The 21119-nt window shown below is 46.5% G+C and overlaps 1 protein-coding gene across 4 annotated transcripts in view; it reads left to right on the plus strand.

Moving 5' to 3' along the window:
- plekhm2 (pleckstrin homology and RUN domain containing M2) overlaps positions 1 to 11679 on the plus strand; it is a 38545-nt gene extending 26866 nt beyond the window's left edge. For 3 of the 4 annotated variants that reach the window (XM_033048361.1, XM_033048362.1, XM_033048363.1), the window contains 10 exons: positions 580 to 670; positions 1191 to 1255; positions 2903 to 2991; positions 3753 to 3885; positions 4951 to 5141; positions 6501 to 6566; positions 7671 to 7830; positions 8190 to 8369; positions 9116 to 9226; positions 10473 to 11679. In XM_033048361.1, the coding sequence (XP_032904252.1) occupies positions 580 to 670; positions 1191 to 1255; positions 2903 to 2991; positions 3753 to 3885; positions 4951 to 5141; positions 6501 to 6566; positions 7671 to 7830; positions 8190 to 8369; positions 9116 to 9226; positions 10473 to 10610 (1224 nt within the window). In that variant the 3' untranslated portion in view covers positions 10611 to 11679. Of the gene's footprint in view, positions 1 to 579; positions 671 to 1190; positions 1256 to 2902; positions 2992 to 3752; positions 3886 to 4950; positions 5142 to 6500; positions 6567 to 7670; positions 7831 to 8189; positions 8370 to 9115; positions 9247 to 10472 lie in introns of all 4 variants that reach the window. The other variant, XM_033048364.1, reaches the window with a different exon arrangement.
- The last annotated feature ends 9440 nt before the right edge of the window (positions 11680 to 21119 follow it).

Here is a 21119-nt window from a genome sequence, read left to right on the forward strand (position 1 = left end):
GGGTGTCGAGGGTTATGGGGAGAAGGCAGGAGAATGGGATTAGGAGGCAGAGATCAGCCATGATTGAATGGCAGAGTGGACTCGATGGGCCGAATGGCCTGATACAACTCCTATAACTTGTATCTTGTGACAAGTTGGAGCAAAGGACCTTTACATGCTGTATATATCTCTTCTAATCAGAGTCGAGGACACGAGAGATGAACTAAAATAATGCTGATCTTATTAGTTCAGCAATAAATGTTAAGTTGATTATTAAATTGAGTTGTTGATCATTCTCTTTGGAACTGCACGGAGCCATTCCAATACAGAGGCTCCCCAGTTATGAATGACTTGATTTATGGAAATCGGAACGCTATTGGTTTAGTTATGAGTAGCGTTAGGGTGATTATTGGATGAAAGGAAAGAGATAGAACAAGTTTATGTCGAGCGATAGATATGGGTTACTGTAAAACAAATGTGCGTTTCTGACTTCAAGAGAAATTGGCTTGGGGACTGCTCTCAGGAGCGGCTCCATTGTGTACCCTGGGACTACCTGTACAGCTGTTTCCCTCTTATCTCCTTATTAACTTCTCTTCTCAGATGATGCAGATGTGGACAGGTCATATGGAAGGCAACCTCCAGTTGCTCTATGTCCTGCTGACCGATTGTTATATCTACCTGTTGCGAAAAGGTAAATATATTTGTTATATATATATGTGAAACTAATCTTTAGGCTTTAGAGATATAGCACGGAAACAGACCCTTCGGCCCTCTGAGCCAGCACTGGCCAGTTATCACCCCTTACCCTAACCTATACACAGTAGGGGCAATCTTACAACTTACCGAAACCAATTAACCTACGAACCTGTACGTCTTTGGAGTGTGGGAGGGAACCGGAGCACCCGGAGTAAACCCATAGGATTACAGGGAGAACGTACAGACAGCACCCATAGTCGGGATCGAACCCGGGTCTCTGGCGCTGTGAGGCAGCAACTCTACTGCTGCGCCAGTCAGGTCAGTAGGGGAAAATGTAAGTGGTGAAATCAGCATTTTCCACGGAAATCCTAATAGGTGAGATGTCTGATGAGGAAATGGGGAAAGTAAATGAAGTTTAATCTTACAAATAGTTGTTTGCGAGTTGATAGGGTGCAGCTCGAGACATTGGATGGAGTGCAGTGCCTATGTGTGACTCAAGCTTTTGTTGTGTACAGGAGCTGCAGACAAGCCCTATGCAGTGGAAGATGCCGTCTCCTACAATGAGCTTGATTATGTTTCGGTGAGTTGTGCTTTTAAAACGGAGCTCTTCATCTCGATATCCCAGCGGGTATCATCTATACCCACGTGGTTTTGCAAAATAAGAAGCTAAGTGCTGGGTGTCGGGGGTTATGGGAAGAAGGCAGCAGAATGGGGTTGAGAGAGTAAGGTAGATCAGCCACAATTGAATGGCAGAGTAGACTTGATGGGCTGAATGGCCTCATTCTGCTCCTACCACTTATGAATATATGTGATAGGGGTAGCTCTGCGGGTCAGGCAGCATCTGGAGAACACGGATGGTGTGTGTGTGGGGGGGGAGGGGGGAGATAGAAAGCTGGAAGGGATGAGGGGAAGGTCAAAGCCTGGCGAGTGATAGGTGGATATAGGTGAGGGGTTGAGTATGAGAGGCAGATGGTTGGACAAAACGCAGAGATGAGAAGACAAAAGGTGTGAGATAAGGATAGAGGCGAATTGTGAAGCCAGAGGAAGGAATGTAAGTATATAAGGTGGAAGGGGAGGGGGAGAGGAGAAATGGTGCATGTCCAAATGGGGCACAGGAAAGAGGGTGGAAGGGGAGGGGGAGAGGAGAAATGGTGCATGTCCAAATGGGGCACAGGAAAGAGGGTGGAAGGGGAGGGGGGTTTGTGAGTTAGTTATGTAAAATTGGAGTAGTCAGTGAACGTACCATTGGGTTGCACGTTACCCATGTGGAATATGAGGTGCCCCAATTTGCATGTGCCCTCAGTATGGCAATGGAGGAGGCCCAGGACAGAGTCAGGCTGAGAATGGGAAGGGGAGTTAAAATCGTTAGCAACTGGGAGATTCATTCGGTCGATCTAGCCATCTTCGCCCGGCCTACTGAGTTAATCCAGCACTGTGTCTTTTCATTTTGTAAACCAGCATCTGCAGTTGCTTGTTTATCCATGTGGATTGGGTTGGGGCAACGTTTGCCAGGATGCTGTGCCACCTGCTGTTAGTCCTGTTGAGAGATACAGCGTGGGAACAGGCCCTTCGAACCACCGAGTCCACGCCAGCCAACGATTATCCTTGCACTAGTTCCATGTTTATCCCCGTTTTCCATCCTGCGCACCAGGGACAATTTACAGAAGCCAATTAACCTACAAACCTGCAGTCTTTGCAATGTGGGAGGAAACCAGAGCACCCGGAGAAAACCCACACGCTCACAGGGAGGACGTGCAAACTCCGTACAGACAGCACCAGAGGTCAAGATCAAACCTGGCTCTCTGATGCTGTAAGGCAGCAGCTCTGCCACTGTGTCACTGTGCCGTTCTGAAACATACAGTTTACAAACAGTATTTTCACTGCCTCTCCCATCGCAAAATAAATGTTTGTGACCATTTAAGCAATTTTAAAAGTTGGGCAGTATAGTAGTTAGTCTGAAGATAGTCACAAAAAGCCGGAGTAACTCAGCGAGACAGGAAGCATCTCTGGAGAGAAGGAATGGGTGGCGTTTCGGGTCGAGACCCTTCGTCAGACCCGGTCTCGACTTGCAACGTCACCTATTCCTTCTCTCCAGAGATGCTACCTGTCCCGCTGAGTTTCTCCAGCATTTTTGTGCCTACCTTCGATTTAAAGCAACATCTGCAGTTCTTTACTCTGATCTTTGTCATAGCGTGCATTTTTCATTGGTCTGCTCTTGTTGTCTAAGGTGGGGCTGAGCCAACAGACCGTGCAGCTTGTGTGCCTCAACCGCCGGAGGCAGTTCCTGCTGGACACAGCTGATGAATCTCTAACTGAGTAAGTTCAGATTGTTGATGATCTTGGGGCAGCACAGTCTGGCCTGACTGGCATGGTCATCCATGGCACAAGTGCACCATCAAGACCTTTTGATAGTCTTGTATTCATTCATTTGAGTCTGAAGAAGGGTCCGGTCACCTAACGTCACCTATACATGTTCTCTGGAGATGTTGTCTGTCCCGCCGAGTTACTCCAGCACTTGGAAAAACCAGCATCTGCAGTTCCTTGTTTCTGGAGAGTCATAGTCATACAGCGTGGAAACAGCCCTTTCAACCCAACTTGCCGACTCCAACCAACATGATCCATCTACACTAGTCCCACCTGCCTGCGTTTGACCCATATCCCTCTAAACCTGCCCTATCCATGTTTACCTGTCTAAATGTTTCTTAAACGTTGCGATAGTCCCTGCCTCAACTACCTGCTCCGGGGGTCCAGGAAAGAGCGTTCACGTCGCGGCCCTGTTTCCACCAATCCTTCCACCACCACGCACAAGAAGTGACAAGACAGACACCATTGTATGCAGATGCCGAGAAGCTCTGCTGTATCTACAAGATACAAAAGAGTTTATTGTCATGTATCCCAGATAGGACAATGAAATTCTTGCTTTGCATCAGCACAACAATCTCTATACTAAACTAATCGTATCAGTAGCGAGATTAAACTCCACTTGTCATGTTGTAAGCTTGTATCTGCAACTGTAGTGCTCTTGGTCTGCTTCAGTCAGAAAGTTTATTTCCTCACCGTTTATCGCTTGTGTGTAGGTTTTTCCTCACTGCTTTGAGATCGGCCATGATCAAGGGCTGCAGAGAGCCGCCCTATCCCAGCATCCTTATGGATGCCACCATGCAGAAGCTGGCACTGACTAAATTTGTGGCCCAGGAATCGAGATGCGAGGTAATGTAATCACGCTGGGTGTTCCTGTGTAGATGGTCTCAGGTTGTCTTTCTGTTTGCAAACTGATAATGTATGTGTTCTGTTAAATCACTTCATGTAGAAATAAGCTGCACTGGGCACCAGCTCCAATGATCTGCAAGGAGGTGGGAGAACATAGAGTCCTACAGCATGTAAACAGGCCCACCGGACCAACACACCGACCAACATGTCCCATCTACACAAGTCCCACCTGCCTGCATTTGCCCTATATCCTTCTAAACCTGTCCTATCCATGTACCAGTCTAAACGTTTCTTAAATGTTGCGATAGTACCTGCCTCAACTACCTCCTTCGACAGCTCGTTTCACATGCCCACCACCCTCTGTGTGAAAACATTACCCCTCGGGCTCCTATTAAAACTTTCACCCATCCCCTTAAACCTATACCCTCTGGTTCTATATTCCCCTACTCTGGGCAAGAGACTCTGTGCGTTTACCCAATCTATTCCTCTCATGATTTTGTACACTCGTACGATCACCCCTCATCCTCCTGCTCTCCAAGGAATAGAGTCCTTGCCTGCTCTACCGCTCCCTGTATAACTCAGGCCTTTGGGACGTGGCAACATCCTCATAAATATTCTCCGCACCCTTCAGAGCTTGACAACATGGGACAATGAACAAGAATTCAGAGAAGAATGCAGGGTAGTGTTTGCAACTCGGGAGCTTAGCAAGTTGGAAATTGTGGAATTCATTGCCACAGAAGGCTGAGGAGGCCAAGTCAATGGATATTTTTAAAGCAGGGATGGGTAGATTCTTGACTAGTGCAGGTGTCGTGGGTTATGGGGAGAAGGCAGGAGAATGGGGTTGAGAGGGAAAGTTAGATCAGCCAGGAATGAATGAATGGCTGTAGACTTGATGGGCCAAATGGCCTAATTCTGCCCCTAACACTTATGAACATAAATAGCTGGAACTGTGGAGTGAAGGAAAAGTACTCAGAAAGTTAAATAAAATGTCATTCATTGCATGTGCCTGTTTTGTAACAGTGTTCTAGCTGCTGCTGTACCTAATTCTGGTGGGTGTGTTTGCAGGTACCTGATGTCACCATCCACCTATACAGTTTGATTCACTGGGAAGATCCCATGGATGTCACAGCCGGTCCTCAGAAGAACCTGTACTTAACAATTGCCAACGCAGTTACTAAAGAAGGAATCCTACATTACAAGGCTGGTACCAGCTACCTGGGTTCCCCAATCTGGAAGCCTTCTTATGTAGTGCTCAGGTACTGTGGCACAGTCATAGTTTAGTTTAGAGATACAGCGCGGAAACAGGCCCATCGGGTCAGTACCGACCAGCGGTCCCCGTACTGTCTTCTTGACTCTGCATTTAACTTAGAAGTCCATGTACAGTTTTTCTTGGAGTTGAGGGCCTTCAAACTATACATACGCAGCAAGGCGTTTTGGAGGCATTCAGTGTAGGTAGGAACTGCAGGTGCTGGTTTACACCGAAGATAGACACAAAATGCTGGAGTAACTCGGCAGTACAGGCAGCATCTCTGGAGAGAAGGAATAGGTGAAGTGTCGGGTTGAGCCCCTTCTTCAGACTCGGGGACAGGGTCTGAAAAGGGGTCTCGGCCCAAAACGTCACCTGTTCCTTTTCTCTAGAGATGCTGCCTGACCCGCTGAGTTACTCCAGTGTTTTGTGCCTATCATTGTTAACGGGTCAGCCTGCACATTACTTCCCAGCAGTGCTTTTGTTATGGACTCTAAAAGTAGAAAACATTTTAAATTTATATGAATTGCCTACATGTTGTTCTTTGAGAAAGCATTGTGTAGATTGTTCTTGCATCTTAATAATGTTCTTTACCAAGGCTGCACCTCAATTGCCGTCATTCTCATGGCCACATTTAGTTATAAGTTGCAGCAGAGGTGAGCAATTACAACACTCCACCAACATGCTGACATAAGAAGAAAAATGTGAATATTCTGACACAAAATAATGTTATTTGTACTAATTCCAATTCTCAATGTGGAATGAAATATTAATTTCGTGTTTGTTGAAATTTTAAATGTGAAGAGATTGCTATGGGAAAGATTTAGTTTAGTTTAGAGATACGACGTGGAAACAGGCCCTTCGACCCATCGAGTCCGTGCCGACCAACGGTTCCCATTGCACTATCCCACGCGACACACTAAAGACAATTTACATTTTTTACCAAAACCAATGAACCTACAAACCTGCACATCATGTACAGTGCAGAAACAAGCCCACTGAGTCGGTGCCGACCACGATCCCTGCACATTAACACTACCCTACACGCACCAGAGACAATTTACATTTATACCAAAGCCAATTAACCTACAAACCTGCACTTCTTTGGAGTGTGGGAGGAAACCAGAGCATCCGGGGAAAATCCACACAGGTCACGGGGAGAACGTACAAACTCCGTACAGACAGCACCTGTAGTCAGGATCAAACCCGGGTCACTGGTGCTGTGAGGCAGCAACTCTACCGCTGCGCCACCGTGACGCCTTTAGATGTTGTAAGTGGCTCACCACTCATTCAGCACTTGTGTATTGTAGTGTTGAAGCTGGTTCCCAGTCAGTGGGGTTATATTTATGAGGTGTTTTGTTTGTTGCAGCAATGGTGTCCTCTATCAGTATCCCGACAGGATCGATGTAATGCCACTCCTGTCTGTGAACCTGGCGTAAGTAAACTCGGGGAGACTAATGTGTGTGTTCCTGTCTTTCAACCTCCGCTGCCTGGACTATTAAAGACATTCGTGCATCTGAAAGAACAGTCTCACAGAATGGGAAATCCTCGGTCACGTTCCCAATCAGCACCAATGGGCCTCCGCATGGATTGTGTAGGAGGGAACTGCAGATGCTGGTTTACAGCGAAGATAGACACCAAATGCTGGAGTAACTCAGCGGGACAGGCAGCATCTCCGGAGAGAAGGAATAGGTGACGTTTCGGGTCGAGACCCTTCTTCAGACTGAGAGTCGGGAGAGTGAAAAGAGAGATGAAACGGTGCATAGAACAAATGAATGAAAGATGTGCAAACAGACAAGTCAAAGCCTGCATCGATGATCAAGGATAGGTGGAGTCAGAATCATATAGTGTGAAAACAGGCCCTTCGGCCCAACTTGCCCACACTGGCCACAATGTTCCATCAAGTTAGTCCCACCTGCCTGCACATATGCCTCGACACGTGTCTTATCCATGTACCTGTCTACATTTTTCTTAAATAGGACCTGCCTCAACTACCTCCTCCGGCAGCTTGTTCCATACACCCACCATCCTTTGTGTGAAAAGTTAACCCTCAGATTCCTATTCTGTTTATTGATTCCCCTACTCTGGGCCAGAGACTTTGTGTGTCTATTTGATCTATTCCTCTCATGATTTGTTGACCTGTATAAGGGCCCCCGTCATCCTCCTGTGGCCCCAAGGAATAGAGTCCCAACCCTCTCAACCTCTCCCTGTAGCTCAGGCCCTCGAGCGCTGGCAACATCCTCGTGAATCTTCTCTGTACCCTTTCCAGCTTGATTGAGCTGAGATGGCCAGAGATTTATAAGAGTTGTGGCGTTAAGATACATGGTTGAAGCAGGGTCTGAAGAAGGGTCTTGACCCGAAATGTCAGCCATTCCTTCTATCCAGAAATGCGGCTTGTCCCGATTTACTCCAGCACTTTGTATCTATTTAGTTGAAGCCAAGATGTATATCCATTGTGATTCAGTAGAATGGTGGAACTAACTGTATATCCTCAAGAGCTGACTCGTACCTGATAGATCTGCTGTGGTTTATATTGTAGTGGAGAACAGTGCGGAGGTTGCAGGAGGTCCAGCACGACGGAACGACCCCACACCTTCCAGGTGATCCTGACGGAGAAGCTGGCTTTGGAGCTGAGCGCTGAGAATGAGGATGAGATGGCCGACTGGATGCAGCACCTTTGCCAGGCCGTGTCCAAAGGGGTACGTCAACATAAATGTCATAAGGGGATAGGAGTAGAATCCGGCCATTCGGCCCATCGAGTCCACTCCGCCATTCAATCATGGCTGATCTATCTCTCCCTCCTAACCCCATTCTCCTGCCTTCTCCCCATAACCTCTGCCAACTATACTTATCTATCTCTGCCTTGGAGGAGTGCACCCACGTAGGAGCGAGCTGTGGGGGGGGGGATCGGGCGGAGCGTAACCCTGACGGGCGGTGGGGGGGGTATCGGGCGGAGCATAACCCTGACGGGGGGGGCGGGCGCGTGCGCGCGGGGGCTGGAGCCGTACTCCTTCTGGTCAGCTGTGTGGTTTCAGTGTGTTCATGCTTGTGTTGACAGATGGTGCCGCAAGGTGTTGCCCACTCTCCGTGCATCCCCTGCTGCCTGGTTGTGAGTGACAGCATGATCCTCACCTGCCACGAGGACTCGCAGACTAACTTCTTCCGGTTACTGGGCAGCGCTGAGCTAACGAGTGTGAGCAGCGTCTCCATTGCCCCCAGCAGGGAGTACTGTCTGCTGGTAAGTAAGACTCTCGTACTCGATGCCTAATCTTTATTGAAGCTGTCTCCCGGCGCTTGATATTTTGCTGCTGAGCTGCTGAAGATGGTCAATGTTTTTGGCAGATGGTTCCTTTAGTATCCTCGGCCCACTGTGTGGAGAGTCTTCTTATCGAGTCCACATCACAAGATTAGAAATTGTTCAGCTAGAGGTGAACACACTTCTCGGCTTCTGCACACAATGGCTTCTTGTGGGTGGTGGTGGACACAGGGCTGCGATGTGAATGCTCTTTCCTTGGCCCCACTGTGATACTGAAGTACGTTCCATGATACAGTGATGTTTGCTTTGTTTTGCGTAAAACCCGGTTAAATCGTGTAGCAGATTTAGCCGGGGCTGTACCTGTGTCGTCACGTTTTGGCGCCGGCAAAATGACCAAAATTCACCAAACAGTGGTATCTACATCCTGCCGCCGCACATGGCAGCAACCTCCACCACACCCTGGATCATAGTCATACGGCGTGGAAACGAGCCTTTCAGCCCCGCCTGGCCTTGCCGACCAAGATGCCAAATCTACTGGCATTTGGCCCATTGCCTCCGAAACATTTCCTATCCATGTACCTGTGCAAGATTTAACATCTTGTTTGTTATCTGTAACAGTCTGTGTTATTCTCATTCTAACATTGCCTGCAATTGAAAGGGTTTGTTGATGGCTGTTTTGGGGCCTTGCCTTCTGATGTATCAACTTCACTCGCTGTGTTGTGTTGTAGGAGCTGTCTGATGACCAGAAGACACTGCCCTGGTTCCTGTACTTTAGCTGTGCTGAGGAGTTGCAACGTTTTCTCGCGGCGCTAAAGGGTGCGTGGAGGAAGATCTACAAGGTGGGCTAGAGATACTTAAGGTACCCATTTGCACCTTATGTCTGTGTAACTGCGAGTGTCCTCGAACACAGAACAGGCCCTTCAGCCCACAATGTCCGTGCCACACATGATGCCAAGTTAAACTAACCTCCTCTGCCTGCACGTGGTCCATATCCCTCCAATACCTGCCTGCCTAAAACACCGCTATCATCCAACTTCACAAGTCATTTCTCTTTCTGTAGTGATGAACATTAAAACATCTTCCTGAATTTCGTCTGACGACAGCATGTTAACACATCATGTGCTGAACTATTAATAACAGTTTAGTTTAGAGACACAGCGCGGAAACACTGAAGATAGACACAAAAAGCTGGAGTAACTCAGCGGGACAGGCAGCATCTCTGGAGAGAAAGAATGGGTGACGTTTCGGGTCGAGGCCTTTGGTCCACTGAGTCCACGCCGACCAGTGATCACCCCATAAACTAGCACTATCCTACACGCCAGGGAAAATTTACAATGTTCATCGAAGCCAATTAACCTACAAGCCCGCGGGTTTGGAGGGTGGGAGGAAACCAGAACGTCCAGAGAAAATTCACGTGCTCACAGGGAGGACGTACAGACAGCACCCGTAGTCAGCATCAACGTGGGTCTTTGGCGTTGTCAGGCACCAACTCTACCTCTGCATCACCGTGCCGCCCCTATTCATTGATGCGATGAATTAGCAGCTGATCTCCGCCAGGGTCATTGTTGGGGGTCTTGTTGGCTTGGAGGGTTATAGTTAGCCAAAGTTCTTGCTGTGATTGCTCCTCCAGTAGCTACAGCATGCACATATGAGTGTAGAAGTGGACAGAGGCAGCATGGAGAGAGTAGACAGTCAGAACCTTTACCCATGGGTGGAGATGTCCAACACTAGAGGGCGTAGCTATAAGGTGAGAGGGGGAAGTTTAATGGAGATACGCCAGGCAAATGTTATTTTTACCCAGAGTGCGGTGGGGGCCTGGAAGGCATTGCCAGGGGTGGTGGTGGTGGAGGCAGATACGATAGTGGCATTTTAAGAGGCTTGTAGATAGGCACATGGAAGTGCAGGGAATTCTGCTCCTAGAACCTATGAACTTGTAAGAGTTGGGGAAACGTAACATGTCAGGCAGCATCTGTGGGGGTGTGGGGGGGGTTGGGCAGGTGACGTTTCAGGTTGGGACCGTTCTTCAGACTCTCCCTAGTGAACGTTGTTGGTGAGCCTCCGATTCATGCAGAATCTTTTCTTTAGGTTGACCTGCCGCAGAAGCCGCTGCAGGACCCTTGCATTCGGAACAAATGCGACGATGCGGTCACGCTGATCCGCAGCACGTGGCAGCGGAGCGACAGTCTGTCCCGAGGGCGGGGAGAGCGAGACCCGTGGTGTTGAGGGCGCTGGACGCCTGCTGCACGGTCTGACGACGCTGCACGCAACAACGCACACACCGCTGCAGGAGTGAAGACCACACCCGAGAGTGTGTCGGGAATGCAACCAGTCCAACTCCACAGGAAACCAACCTCTGAACAAACCCACCCGTGGGCTTGGAGGGAACGCCTCGACCATGGCGATAATTGGAAAAGATTGAGGAAATTCTAACTTGCCCACTGAGCTGGCCGACAGGTGTGACACAGCAGGTCTCGATCATTTTGGTTTCACCGTTGCACCATATTCAATGAATATCCTTCCCCTTCAACCTGTATTCTTACTGCATCGAGTGTCTGCTGTGTAAGAATATCCATGACGAGGCGTTTGAGCGAAACTGATGGAAAAAGTGAAGACCAAGACTGAGGAAGCACAGGGAAAACAAAGTATAAAGTGCTCCTTTTGTTTTGATGAAAGACACATCTGCATTTGTGGTGTGGTGCCACATGACTCTGCCAACTGTCATAGCTGCAACGTTTGGTTTATTGGGAGCCAGGAGCGATCTGGAAGAACTGGATATTGTCATCCGAAGCATGAACCCCCGCATGGAGAACTTTAGGAGATAACTTTTATAGGCAAACTTTTATTCGTATAGTTATTATTTAGATTCGACTGCACATCAGCCACTTTTCTATGGCACTTATTCATGTTTAATCTCAAAGTTGGTTTGGGTTATAAATAACCCCAATGTCAGCGTCTATGGTAGCCCCATTATGGTGTCTGTCCTTCAGACTCACCTGGAGAGTCATGCACAAGAGATTTTGGGACAATGGGAATTGTGGGGACTACAAGAGCTGCCTTTGTATCTTGGTGATGTAACTACAGTGCATCCCTTCCCTTCAAACTGCAGGGCGTAACACCTAATCATGCCAATTAAATGCAAGTCTACGATCAGACATTGACATACTGGGCACACCAACACAGATTTGTCACTGCGCATCATCAGCCTCAGACTGGAAGACATTTTACTGCACAGTCACTCTCGAGAGAGAGAAATAAAAAGCCGGATTTTCCCTTTATATGAAATATGGTACGTTAGAAAAGACAAGCTGTCTAAGTCTGCGAATGGAAAAAATATAAACATGCACATGCTGGAAAACTGAAGTAAAAGAACAAGATGCTGGAAATACTCAGCAGGTCAGAGAACGTCTCGAGAGAGAGAAGAGTAACGATAATTTTTCCAGTCAATGGCTTTTCATCAAATTGAGACGTCAATTGCCCGACCCGCTGAGCATTGCCAGCATCTTTGCTTTGTTGAAGAGTTGATGATGTGTAACTTGAGGGCGAGTTCTGCAGTTGATTCCACACTTCCCTCCAGCTTTTTGTAAATAATTCAGTCAACTGAAGTTGTATTTCTGATCTGGAAGCTATCATCATGCCTGCCCACACGATTCAAGGGGTGGCACAGTGCACAGCGGTAGAGTTGCTGCCTCACAGCGCCATGGACCAAGGTTGTCGATGTCCTCACGTACAGAACCCGGCCTGGGTCAGCCTTCCGGTCAATCAGTATCCTGGCAGAGACTTAATTCATATTGCTGATCTCTTGTTTCTTATCTCCCCAAAGCCCCTCATCAGATACGTTAGTATAGGATGAGCAAAATCTCTGCCATTTGAAAAGTCTGATATTATTTACGTTTAGTATAATATTTATTAAGGGCCTTGTCCCACTTACGCGATTTTTTTTTCGGCGACTTGCTGGCACCCGTCATAGTCGCAGCGGCTACTCACGAAAATTTTCAACGTGTTGAAAATCCAGCGGCGACCAGAAAAAGGTGCAACTCTTTGGGCGACTACGTGAGTAGTCGCCCAAAGAGTCGCACCTTTTTCTGGTGGCCGAAAATTACGACGGGTGCCGGCAAGTCGCTGAAAAAAATTGCGTAATTGGGACAAGGCCCTTAACAGAACCGCTTAGACTCGACAAGTGATTATTGCTGTATGGAAAGGTCGTCTGATTAGCTGTGGCCAAAATGGCAAAGACTGATCAGCCCATAACGTGCGTGGTGGCGATCATGGTCGACGCGGGTCTTTGTGTGAAACAGCTTGTTACACCGTGCCTCAGAGTTGGTGCCTATGGGAACAGTACATGGGTAAACTAATGATTGCGGCCAGTTTTAAATAAAGGCTGCAGTTTCAGTCTTTGTGTGAACATGTGGAATTACGGAGAAAGTTACTGTGTGGTGGCAGATTCAGCAGATATTTCTGAATAGACCTATAAAACAGGTTGTGTAGGAAGGAACTGCAGGTGCAGGCTTAAACCATAGGTAGACACAAAAAGCTGGAGTATCTCAGCGGGTCGGGCAGCATCTCTGGAGAAAAGGAATAGACGATGTTTTGGGTCAAGACCCTTCTTCGGACAGAGTCTGGAGAAGGGTCTCGACCTTAAACGTCACCTATTCCTTTTCTCCAGAGATGCTGTTTGACCCGCTGAGATACTCCAGCTTTTTGTGTCCATCTATAGAACAGGTTGAATGACTTCCAGTTGCATCTGTGCTTGCGTTACGCCATAACTCAGTGTCTCAAGTTATTCCCCTTAATGTCCACCTGTGTTTGCTCCTTGCTGTTCCACTACTGTTCAAAATGCTGGCATGAACAATTTGACTTCAGGCAATGTCTACATCATCCTCCCTCTTGACTGAACATGCATTCAGCCACCTCTAGACATGATGAGCTAAACCTCGATCAGGGCAGCTGGACTTTGACTGTTAATAACCATGACTAAAAGACAATGTTGTGACAATTCACAAACCAGCCAATTACTAAATGCCACAGAGAGCAACAAATGTGTGCAACAGAATCCTTAAAAATAACGGCAAATAATGACATTTTTAGCAAATTCCTCAATGAGAGCTAGTTTTGATGGAGTTTTGCATGCTTTGCCATTGGACGGATGGAGGGGTTACAGATACTAGAGGTGCGAGTGTCAGAGGCTGCAAGAACAGAAGTAATCCAGTTTTTCCTGGATTCATGAATGTGCTGCTTGGTGTGTGTATTTATTTATTAAAATCACTTTTGCCTTGTTGGGGGGGGGGGGGGGGGGGGGGGGGGGGGAGCTACGCGTCTCTCTGCTACCCCCTGATGGTACATTGTAGAAACTGCAAGAGTCTAAAGAAGTGGCCCATCCCAATAAAATGATGTCTTCCCAAGAGTGTTAAAATGCTGACTCTGCAAAATTTTCCAGCCGTTAGTTTATTTCCACAAACAATGGGAGTTTGAGTGCATTGCCAGAGTTTACTTTCAGCTACGTGGCTTCATTGTTGAATGTAATGATCGGGGGAAGGACAGCCAGTGATCTGGGATGAGACGCAGTGCTAAAGCAGGGTGTGAGCTTTCATTACATGCATGTGCAGCGATGTGGATGTTCTTCAGATACAGCGTTGACTACATTTTTTTGGCCAAACCCCAGAATCTCAGGAATTTTGTCGACCGCTAAGTTGCGTAGAAGTAAATTGGCGGATGTGTTGACCCCTGACCCCAAACAGCTTCTCAGGTGCATGACGTTAATCAGGCGGAAGGGCGTTCTCGTGAACTGAATACTTTATTCTACACCAGCAGAGGAGTCTTGCTGCTCACCTTTTCTCATCGCATTTTGTGGGACTCTGCCATAGGAAAATTAGTTCCAAAGCACTTATTTTTCCTGAACCTTGCTTGAGCTGTCCTGAGGATAAGAGAATAAATGCAATTTATTTATTCATGCTTTGAGGAGAGGAAGGGAGAGATTGCCAGACACATGGATGGTGTGATTAAAGATGTGAAGAGTTTGAGTTTAAAATGGAAGTACTTGTGGCATAGGGAGGAAGCTAATATTCTATTACGCACGCCTACTTGCCTTGCCTTGTCTCCAATTATCTTCTAGAAATATAAGCTCATTGGAAAAGTAATTTAGCCCCAAAATGTGTAGGAAGGAACTGCAGTTGCTGGTTTACACCGAAGATAGATACAAAATGATGGAGTAACTCAGCGGGTCAGACAGCAACACTGGAGAGAAGGAATAGGTGACGTTTCTGAAGAAGGAAGGGTCTCGGCCTGAAACATTACCTATTCCTTTCTCCAGAGATGCTGTCTGACCCACTGAGTTACTCCAGCTTTTTGTGTCAGCCTTGGGTCTAAAATGTGTTGGGTTCACCAAGTTGGAGTGGTTGTTCATCTGGTGTTCGATATTAGTTGTTCTGGTTTCATCTGGTGTTCCCATAGCAGTGAGGTTGAGTTTAGACCCAATGAACAAAGCTGAGGTCTGTGGTGGAGCATGAGAGACCAGTTAGTACGCCATACACTCGATGAAATGTGTGCCGTGTGGCGTACGAGAAATTTGTGACATTGGCTGAATTCCTTTGTAACCTTTGGCCCATCCCCTCATGCACTGATGGTCCTCCTTTTCAATGAGTGTGAGAAGGAACTGCAGATGCTGGTTTACAACGAAGATGGTCACAAAATGCTGGAGTAACTCGGCGGGACAGGCAGCATCTCATGAGTCTGAAGGGTCTCGACCCGAAATGTTACCTAATCCGTTTCTCCAGGGATGCAGCTTGACCCGCTGAGTTACTCCGGCATTTTCGTTGAAGTGTTAAGAGCCTGTCCCACTTGCGCGATTTTTTTCGGCACCCGCCATAGTCGCAGCAGGTGGCCGAAAATTTTCAACATGTTGAAAATGTTCGGCCACCTGCTGCGACTATGACGGGTGCCGGCAAGTCGCCGAAAAAAATCGCGTAAGTGGGACAGGCCCTTTAGCATCTCAATGGGTTTTTGCAGGCTTCGTTAGAATGTAAATAACAGATTGTAGGAGTGAAAATAACTCCATGGTTTATGGTCCATGGTGGCCTCTGTAGTAGGGTGTTAAACACATAGAATTATTAATGCATCGCAGCGTAGATTTGTTTTCTGAAACCATGGGAAGAGGAAGATGAAATGGTAATCTTGAAATATTTCCAAGTGCTTTTTAAAAAGGGAGTTGTTTATTCCAGCGGTACAAAGTGGTGGTTTGGTGTTGCCATGTATCTACCTGTTCTGTTTTGATGCCAGTGGATAGTTAATTAGTGTTCTATTAGAGGGAGACATATACTGATATATTCTCGGTTAACACTCGTACTTCATCAAGGTGCACAGCTAATTGGTTAAGAGATTTTTTCTTCGACGCTGAACTTGGGATAAGGCACCGTGTGTAGGAAGGAACTGCAGATGCTGGTTTAAACCGAAGACAGACACAAAGTGCTGGAGTTACTCAGCCGGACTGGCAGCATCTCTGGAGAGAAGGAATGGGTGACGTTTTCGGGTCGACACCCATCTTCAGACCCTGAGAAGGGTCTCGTCCCGAAACATCACCCATTCCTTCTCCCCAGAGATGCTGCCTGACCCGCTGAGTTACTCCAGCACTTTGTGTCCATCTTCAGGATAAGGCACTTTTCGAAATCTTCCTGAGTTGATCTCAGTCTGGTTTCCTTACTGCTTTATAGCGAGCGTGTTTGGCTGTGTGACTTGAGGTGCTGAGGTTCGAAGCTTCCCATCGACCAGATAACAGGCTCGTTCTGCATTGTATAGAAGTGAGACACTTTCTACTGAGCGCTGTATGGTGTTTACAGCAAAATAAAGCACTAGTTACCTTGCAGATAAGCTACTCTATATTTAATCAAACAAGCTATGTAACATTATTTACATTAGAATCTTTTTTTTTTGCAAACACCTTTTAAACCAGGGACGACGCATTTGCTGTGACTTTCAATATTGAGAGATATTGCTGATCAAACCACAGTTAATAGCTGTCGGCTTTTCTCCGGATCTGTGCAATACAATCGTGGTGAAGTGGGACACAGTTGTAGGATGGAGATTGCTGATTGCTGAATAGTAGGGAAATGTTGAATAAATCATGTTCGAGAATATTGATTTGTCTTTCCAAAGAACATTGGACATAGCAAATTATCTTTTGCTATCTAATCCGTAAAGCACTTAAAAATGCAAATGCCAATTGAAATCTAGAATAAACTCATTAAGTCAAATTAAATTCGTGAAGCATAACGTGCATACTGCCAAGCTTAAGTTTGTGATTTTCACATTTGAATTTATTTTTTATGCCTGCCTATGAGACTGCAAAATCATCCAAATGATTTCAGGACTAAATGTGTCTGTTACCAAGCTGACACAAGTTTGCAGTGACAGGTAAATGTGACGGGCTGGGTTTAATATTCTGTTGCTGCATCACTCGATTGTATCATGATTGGTGCAGAGTGACGTGGGCAGATTGTCTATCGTTCACTAATATTGAATGTTACAATGCTTGCTTAATTAAGGCATAAGTAAACTACAAGTTTTTTAAAAAAGGAGAAATATCACTACTTACAAAATGTCCTCAAATCTAATGTGTACATTTAATGCTGTTGCATAAACCCACTTAACGATGCATGTTTTGTGTTTAAACTATGTAAATCCAGTGTTATTGTATATAGTAACTATGTAAATAGAATGGAGTTAATAAACTGGTGTTCATCTCATTTCTTTTGCCTTGTTTACATGAATGATTCTATTCTCTTAAGAGGTGTATGGTCTTAATGCATTGTGCAGCACAGTGGTGCAGCGGTAGAGTTGCTGCCTCACAGCACCAGAGAACCGTGTCCTGGGTTCGATCCGGACTATGGATGATGTCTGTACGGAGTTTGCACGTTTCCCCCGTGACCTGCGTGGGTTTTTTCCGGGCGCTCCGGTTTCCTCCCACACTCCAAAGGCATGCAGGTTTGTATGTTAATTGGCTTGGTATAAATGTAAATTGTCCCTAGTGTGTGTCGGATAGTGTTAATGTGCGGGGAACGCTGGTCGGCAAACATTCGGTGGGCCGAAAGGCCTGTTTCTGCGCTGAATCACTAAACTAAACTAGACTATCCGTTTTCCAACTTAATTTAATTATCTAGGCTCGAGCTTTAATGAAACAAAACATTTGGTGAACTGAACTTTTACTCTCTGGACTTGCATTTTAAACTCAAACTGGTGGGATACGAGTCTTCACTGCCTGTAAGAGTTCCTTAAATTTGAGATCCTGACCTTGGGCACTGACTGTGTGGAGTTTGCACGTTTTCCCTGTGTTGCTCCGGGTTCCTCCCACATCCCAAAGATGTGCGGGTTTGTAGGTTAATTGTCCCTCTGTAAATGTGTATGTGTGTAGGGAATGGATGAGAAAGTGGGATAGCATAGAATTAGTGTGAATGGCCTCAGTGGGTCGAAGGGCCTGTTTCTATTCTGTACATCTAAACTAAAACTTAGTCTAAACTGAATGCTGGAGTAACTCAATGGGATAGGCAGCATCTCTGGAGAGAAGGAATGGGTGACGTTTTTGTGTCCAGACCCTTCTTCAGACTTCTTCAAAACTCAGAAGGTAGACAAAAATGCCGGAGAAACTCAGCGGGTGCACCTAACAGTAGTAGTGAAGTTGGAGATGGTATCAAACAGGAAATTAGAAATGCGTGCGACAAAGGCAAAACCGTTATAATAGGTGACTTCAATCTACATATAGATTGGGTGAATCAAATTGGCAGGGGTGCTGAGGAAGAGGATTTCTTGGAATGTATGCGGGATAGTTATCTAAATCAACATGTAGAGGAACAAACGAGAGAGCAGGCTATTTTAGACTGGGTATTGAGTAATGAGGAAGGGTTAGTTAGCAGTCTTGTTGTACGTGCCCCCTTGGGCTAGAGTGACCATAATATGGTTGAGTTCTTCATTAGGATGGAGAGTGACATTGTTAATTCAGAAACAATGGTCTGAACTTAAAAAAAGGTAACTTTGAGGGTATGAGACGTGAATTGGCCAAGATTGACTGGCAATTAATTCTAAAAGGGTTGACAGTGGATATGCAATGGAAGACATTTAAAGACTGCATGGATGAACTACAAAAATTGTTCATCCCAGTTTGGCAAAAGAATAAATCAGGGAAGGTAGTACATCCGTGGATAACAAGGGAAATCAGGGATAGTATCAAAGCGAAGGATGATGCGTACAAATTAGCCAGAAAAAGCAGCATACCGGAGGACTGGGAGAAATTCAGAGACCAGCAGAGGAGGACAAAGGGCTTAATTAGGAAAGGAAAAATAGATTATGAAAGAAAACTGGCAGGGAACATAAAAACTGACTGCAAAAGTTTTTATAGATATGTGAAAAGAAAGAGATTAGTTAAAACAAATGTAGGTCCCTTGCAGTCAGAAACAGGTGAGTTGATCATGGGGAACAAGGATATGGCGGACCAATTGAATAACTACTTTGGTTCCGTCTTCACTAAGGAAGACATAAATAATCTGCCGGAAATAGCAGGGGACCGCGGGTCAAAGGAGTTGGAGGAATTGAGTGAAATCCAGGTTAGCCGGGAAGTGGTGTTGGGTAAATTGAATGGATTAAAGGCCGATAAATCCCCAGGGCCAGATAGGCTGCATCCCAGAGTACTTAAGGAAGTAGCTCCAGAAATAGTGGATGCATTAGTAATAATCTTTCAAAACTCTTTAGATTCTGGAGTAGTTCCTGAGGATTGGCGGGTAGCAAACGTAACCCCACTTTTTAAGAAGGGAGGGAGAGAGAAAACGGGGAATTACAGACCAGTTAGTCTAACATCGGTAGTGGGGAAGCTGCTAGAGTCAGTTATTAAAGATGGGATAGCAGCACATTTGGAAAGTGGTGAAATCATTGGACAAAGTCAGCATGGATTTACAAAAGGTAAATCATGTCTGACGAATCTTATAGAATTTTTCGAGGATGTAACTAGTAGCGTGGATAGGGGAGAACCAGTGGATGTGGTGTATCTGGACTTCCAGAAGGCTTTCGACAAGGTCCCACATAAGAGATTAGTATACAAACTTAAAGCACACGGCATTGGGGGTTCCGTATTGATGTGGATAGAGAACTGGCTGGCAAACAGGAAGCAAAGAGTAGGAGTAAAAGGGTCCTTTTCACAATGGCGGGCAGTGACTAGTGGGGTACCGCAAGGCTCAGTGCTGGGACCCCAGCTATTTACAATATATATTAATGATCTGGATGAGGGAATTGAAGGCAATATCTCCAAGTTTGCGGATGACACTAAGCTGGGGGGCAGTGTTAGCTGTGAGGAGGATGCTAGGAGACTGCAAGGTGACTTGGATAGGCTGGGTGAGTGGGCAAATGTTTGGCAGATGCAGTATAATGTGGATAAATGTGAGGTTATCCATTTTGGTGGCAAAAACAGGAAAGCAGACTATTATCTAAATGGTGGCCGACTAGGAAAAGGGGAGATGCAGCGAGACCTGGGTGTCATGGTACACCAGTCATTGAAAGTAGGCATGCAGGTGCAGCAGGCAGTGAAGAAAGCGAATGGTATGTTAGCTTTAATAGCAAAAGGATTTGAGTATAGGAGCAGGGAGGTTCTATTGCAGTTGTACAGGGTCTTGGTGAGACCACACCTGGAGTATTGCGTACAATTTTGGTCTCCAAATCTGAGGAAGGACATTATTGCCATAGAGGGAGTGCAGAGAAGGTTCACCAGACTGATTCCTGGGATGTCAGGACTGTCTTATGAAGAAAGACTGGATAGACTTGGTTTATACTCTCTAGAATTTAGGAGATTGAGAGGGGATCTTATAGACACTTATAAAATTCTTAAGGGGTTGGACAGGCTAGATGCAGGAAGATTGCTCCCGATGTTGGGGAAGTCCAGGACAAGGGGGAAATCCTTTAAAACCGAGATGAGAAGAACTTTTTTCACACAGAGAGTGGTGAATCTCTGGAACTCTCTGCCACAGAGGGTAGTCGAGGCCAGTTCATTGGCTATATTTAAGAGGGAGTTAGATGTGGCCCTTGTGGCTAAGGGGATCAGAGGGTATGGAGAGAAGGCAGGTACGGGATACTGAGTTGGATGATCAGCCATGATCATATTGAATGGCGGTGCAGGCTCGAAGGGCCGAATGGCCTACTCCTGCACCTAATTTCTATGTTTCTATTTTTGTCTACCTTCGATTTTCCAGCATCTGCAGTTCCTTCTTAAATTCTTCAAAACTCAATTCAGTTCTTCCTAAATCTTTGATAAATTCTCTCTGGATCTGCACCTATCCGCAGTAGGTCATCTTCGTGTCTCCCAATGCATGTCGGAAGGAACTGCAGATGCTGGTTTACCCCGAAGATAAGACACAAAATGCTGGAGTAACTCAGCGGGACCGGCAGCATCTCCGGAGAGAAGGAATTTGTGCTTAACTTCGGTGTCACAATATGCACCGTGCCTTGTGCAACGTGCTTGTTCATTGATGTGATCATTGTTTTGCCTTTTGTCGAGGTCATGGTCCGAAGTCAGCAGAGCCTGCGGTTCTGTTTATAGGGGGACATGCTTGTAGTTTGGGGGCGTGTGGGGTAGGTGTGGTTTTGGGGGTGGGTTTGTACCTTGTAGCTGTCTGCCCCAGGGCTGCGGCCGCTGGGCGCTGCTGGAGCCGGCCCAAGGCGAGCCACAGGCGGGCGGACTTTGCCCCCGAGCCGGGGAGGGAGGGA

Source organism: Amblyraja radiata, chromosome 31 (genome assembly GCF_010909765.2).
Source record: "Amblyraja radiata isolate CabotCenter1 chromosome 31, sAmbRad1.1.pri, whole genome shotgun sequence".
In the NCBI taxonomy this organism is placed as follows: domain Eukaryota; kingdom Metazoa; phylum Chordata; class Chondrichthyes; order Rajiformes; family Rajidae; genus Amblyraja; species Amblyraja radiata.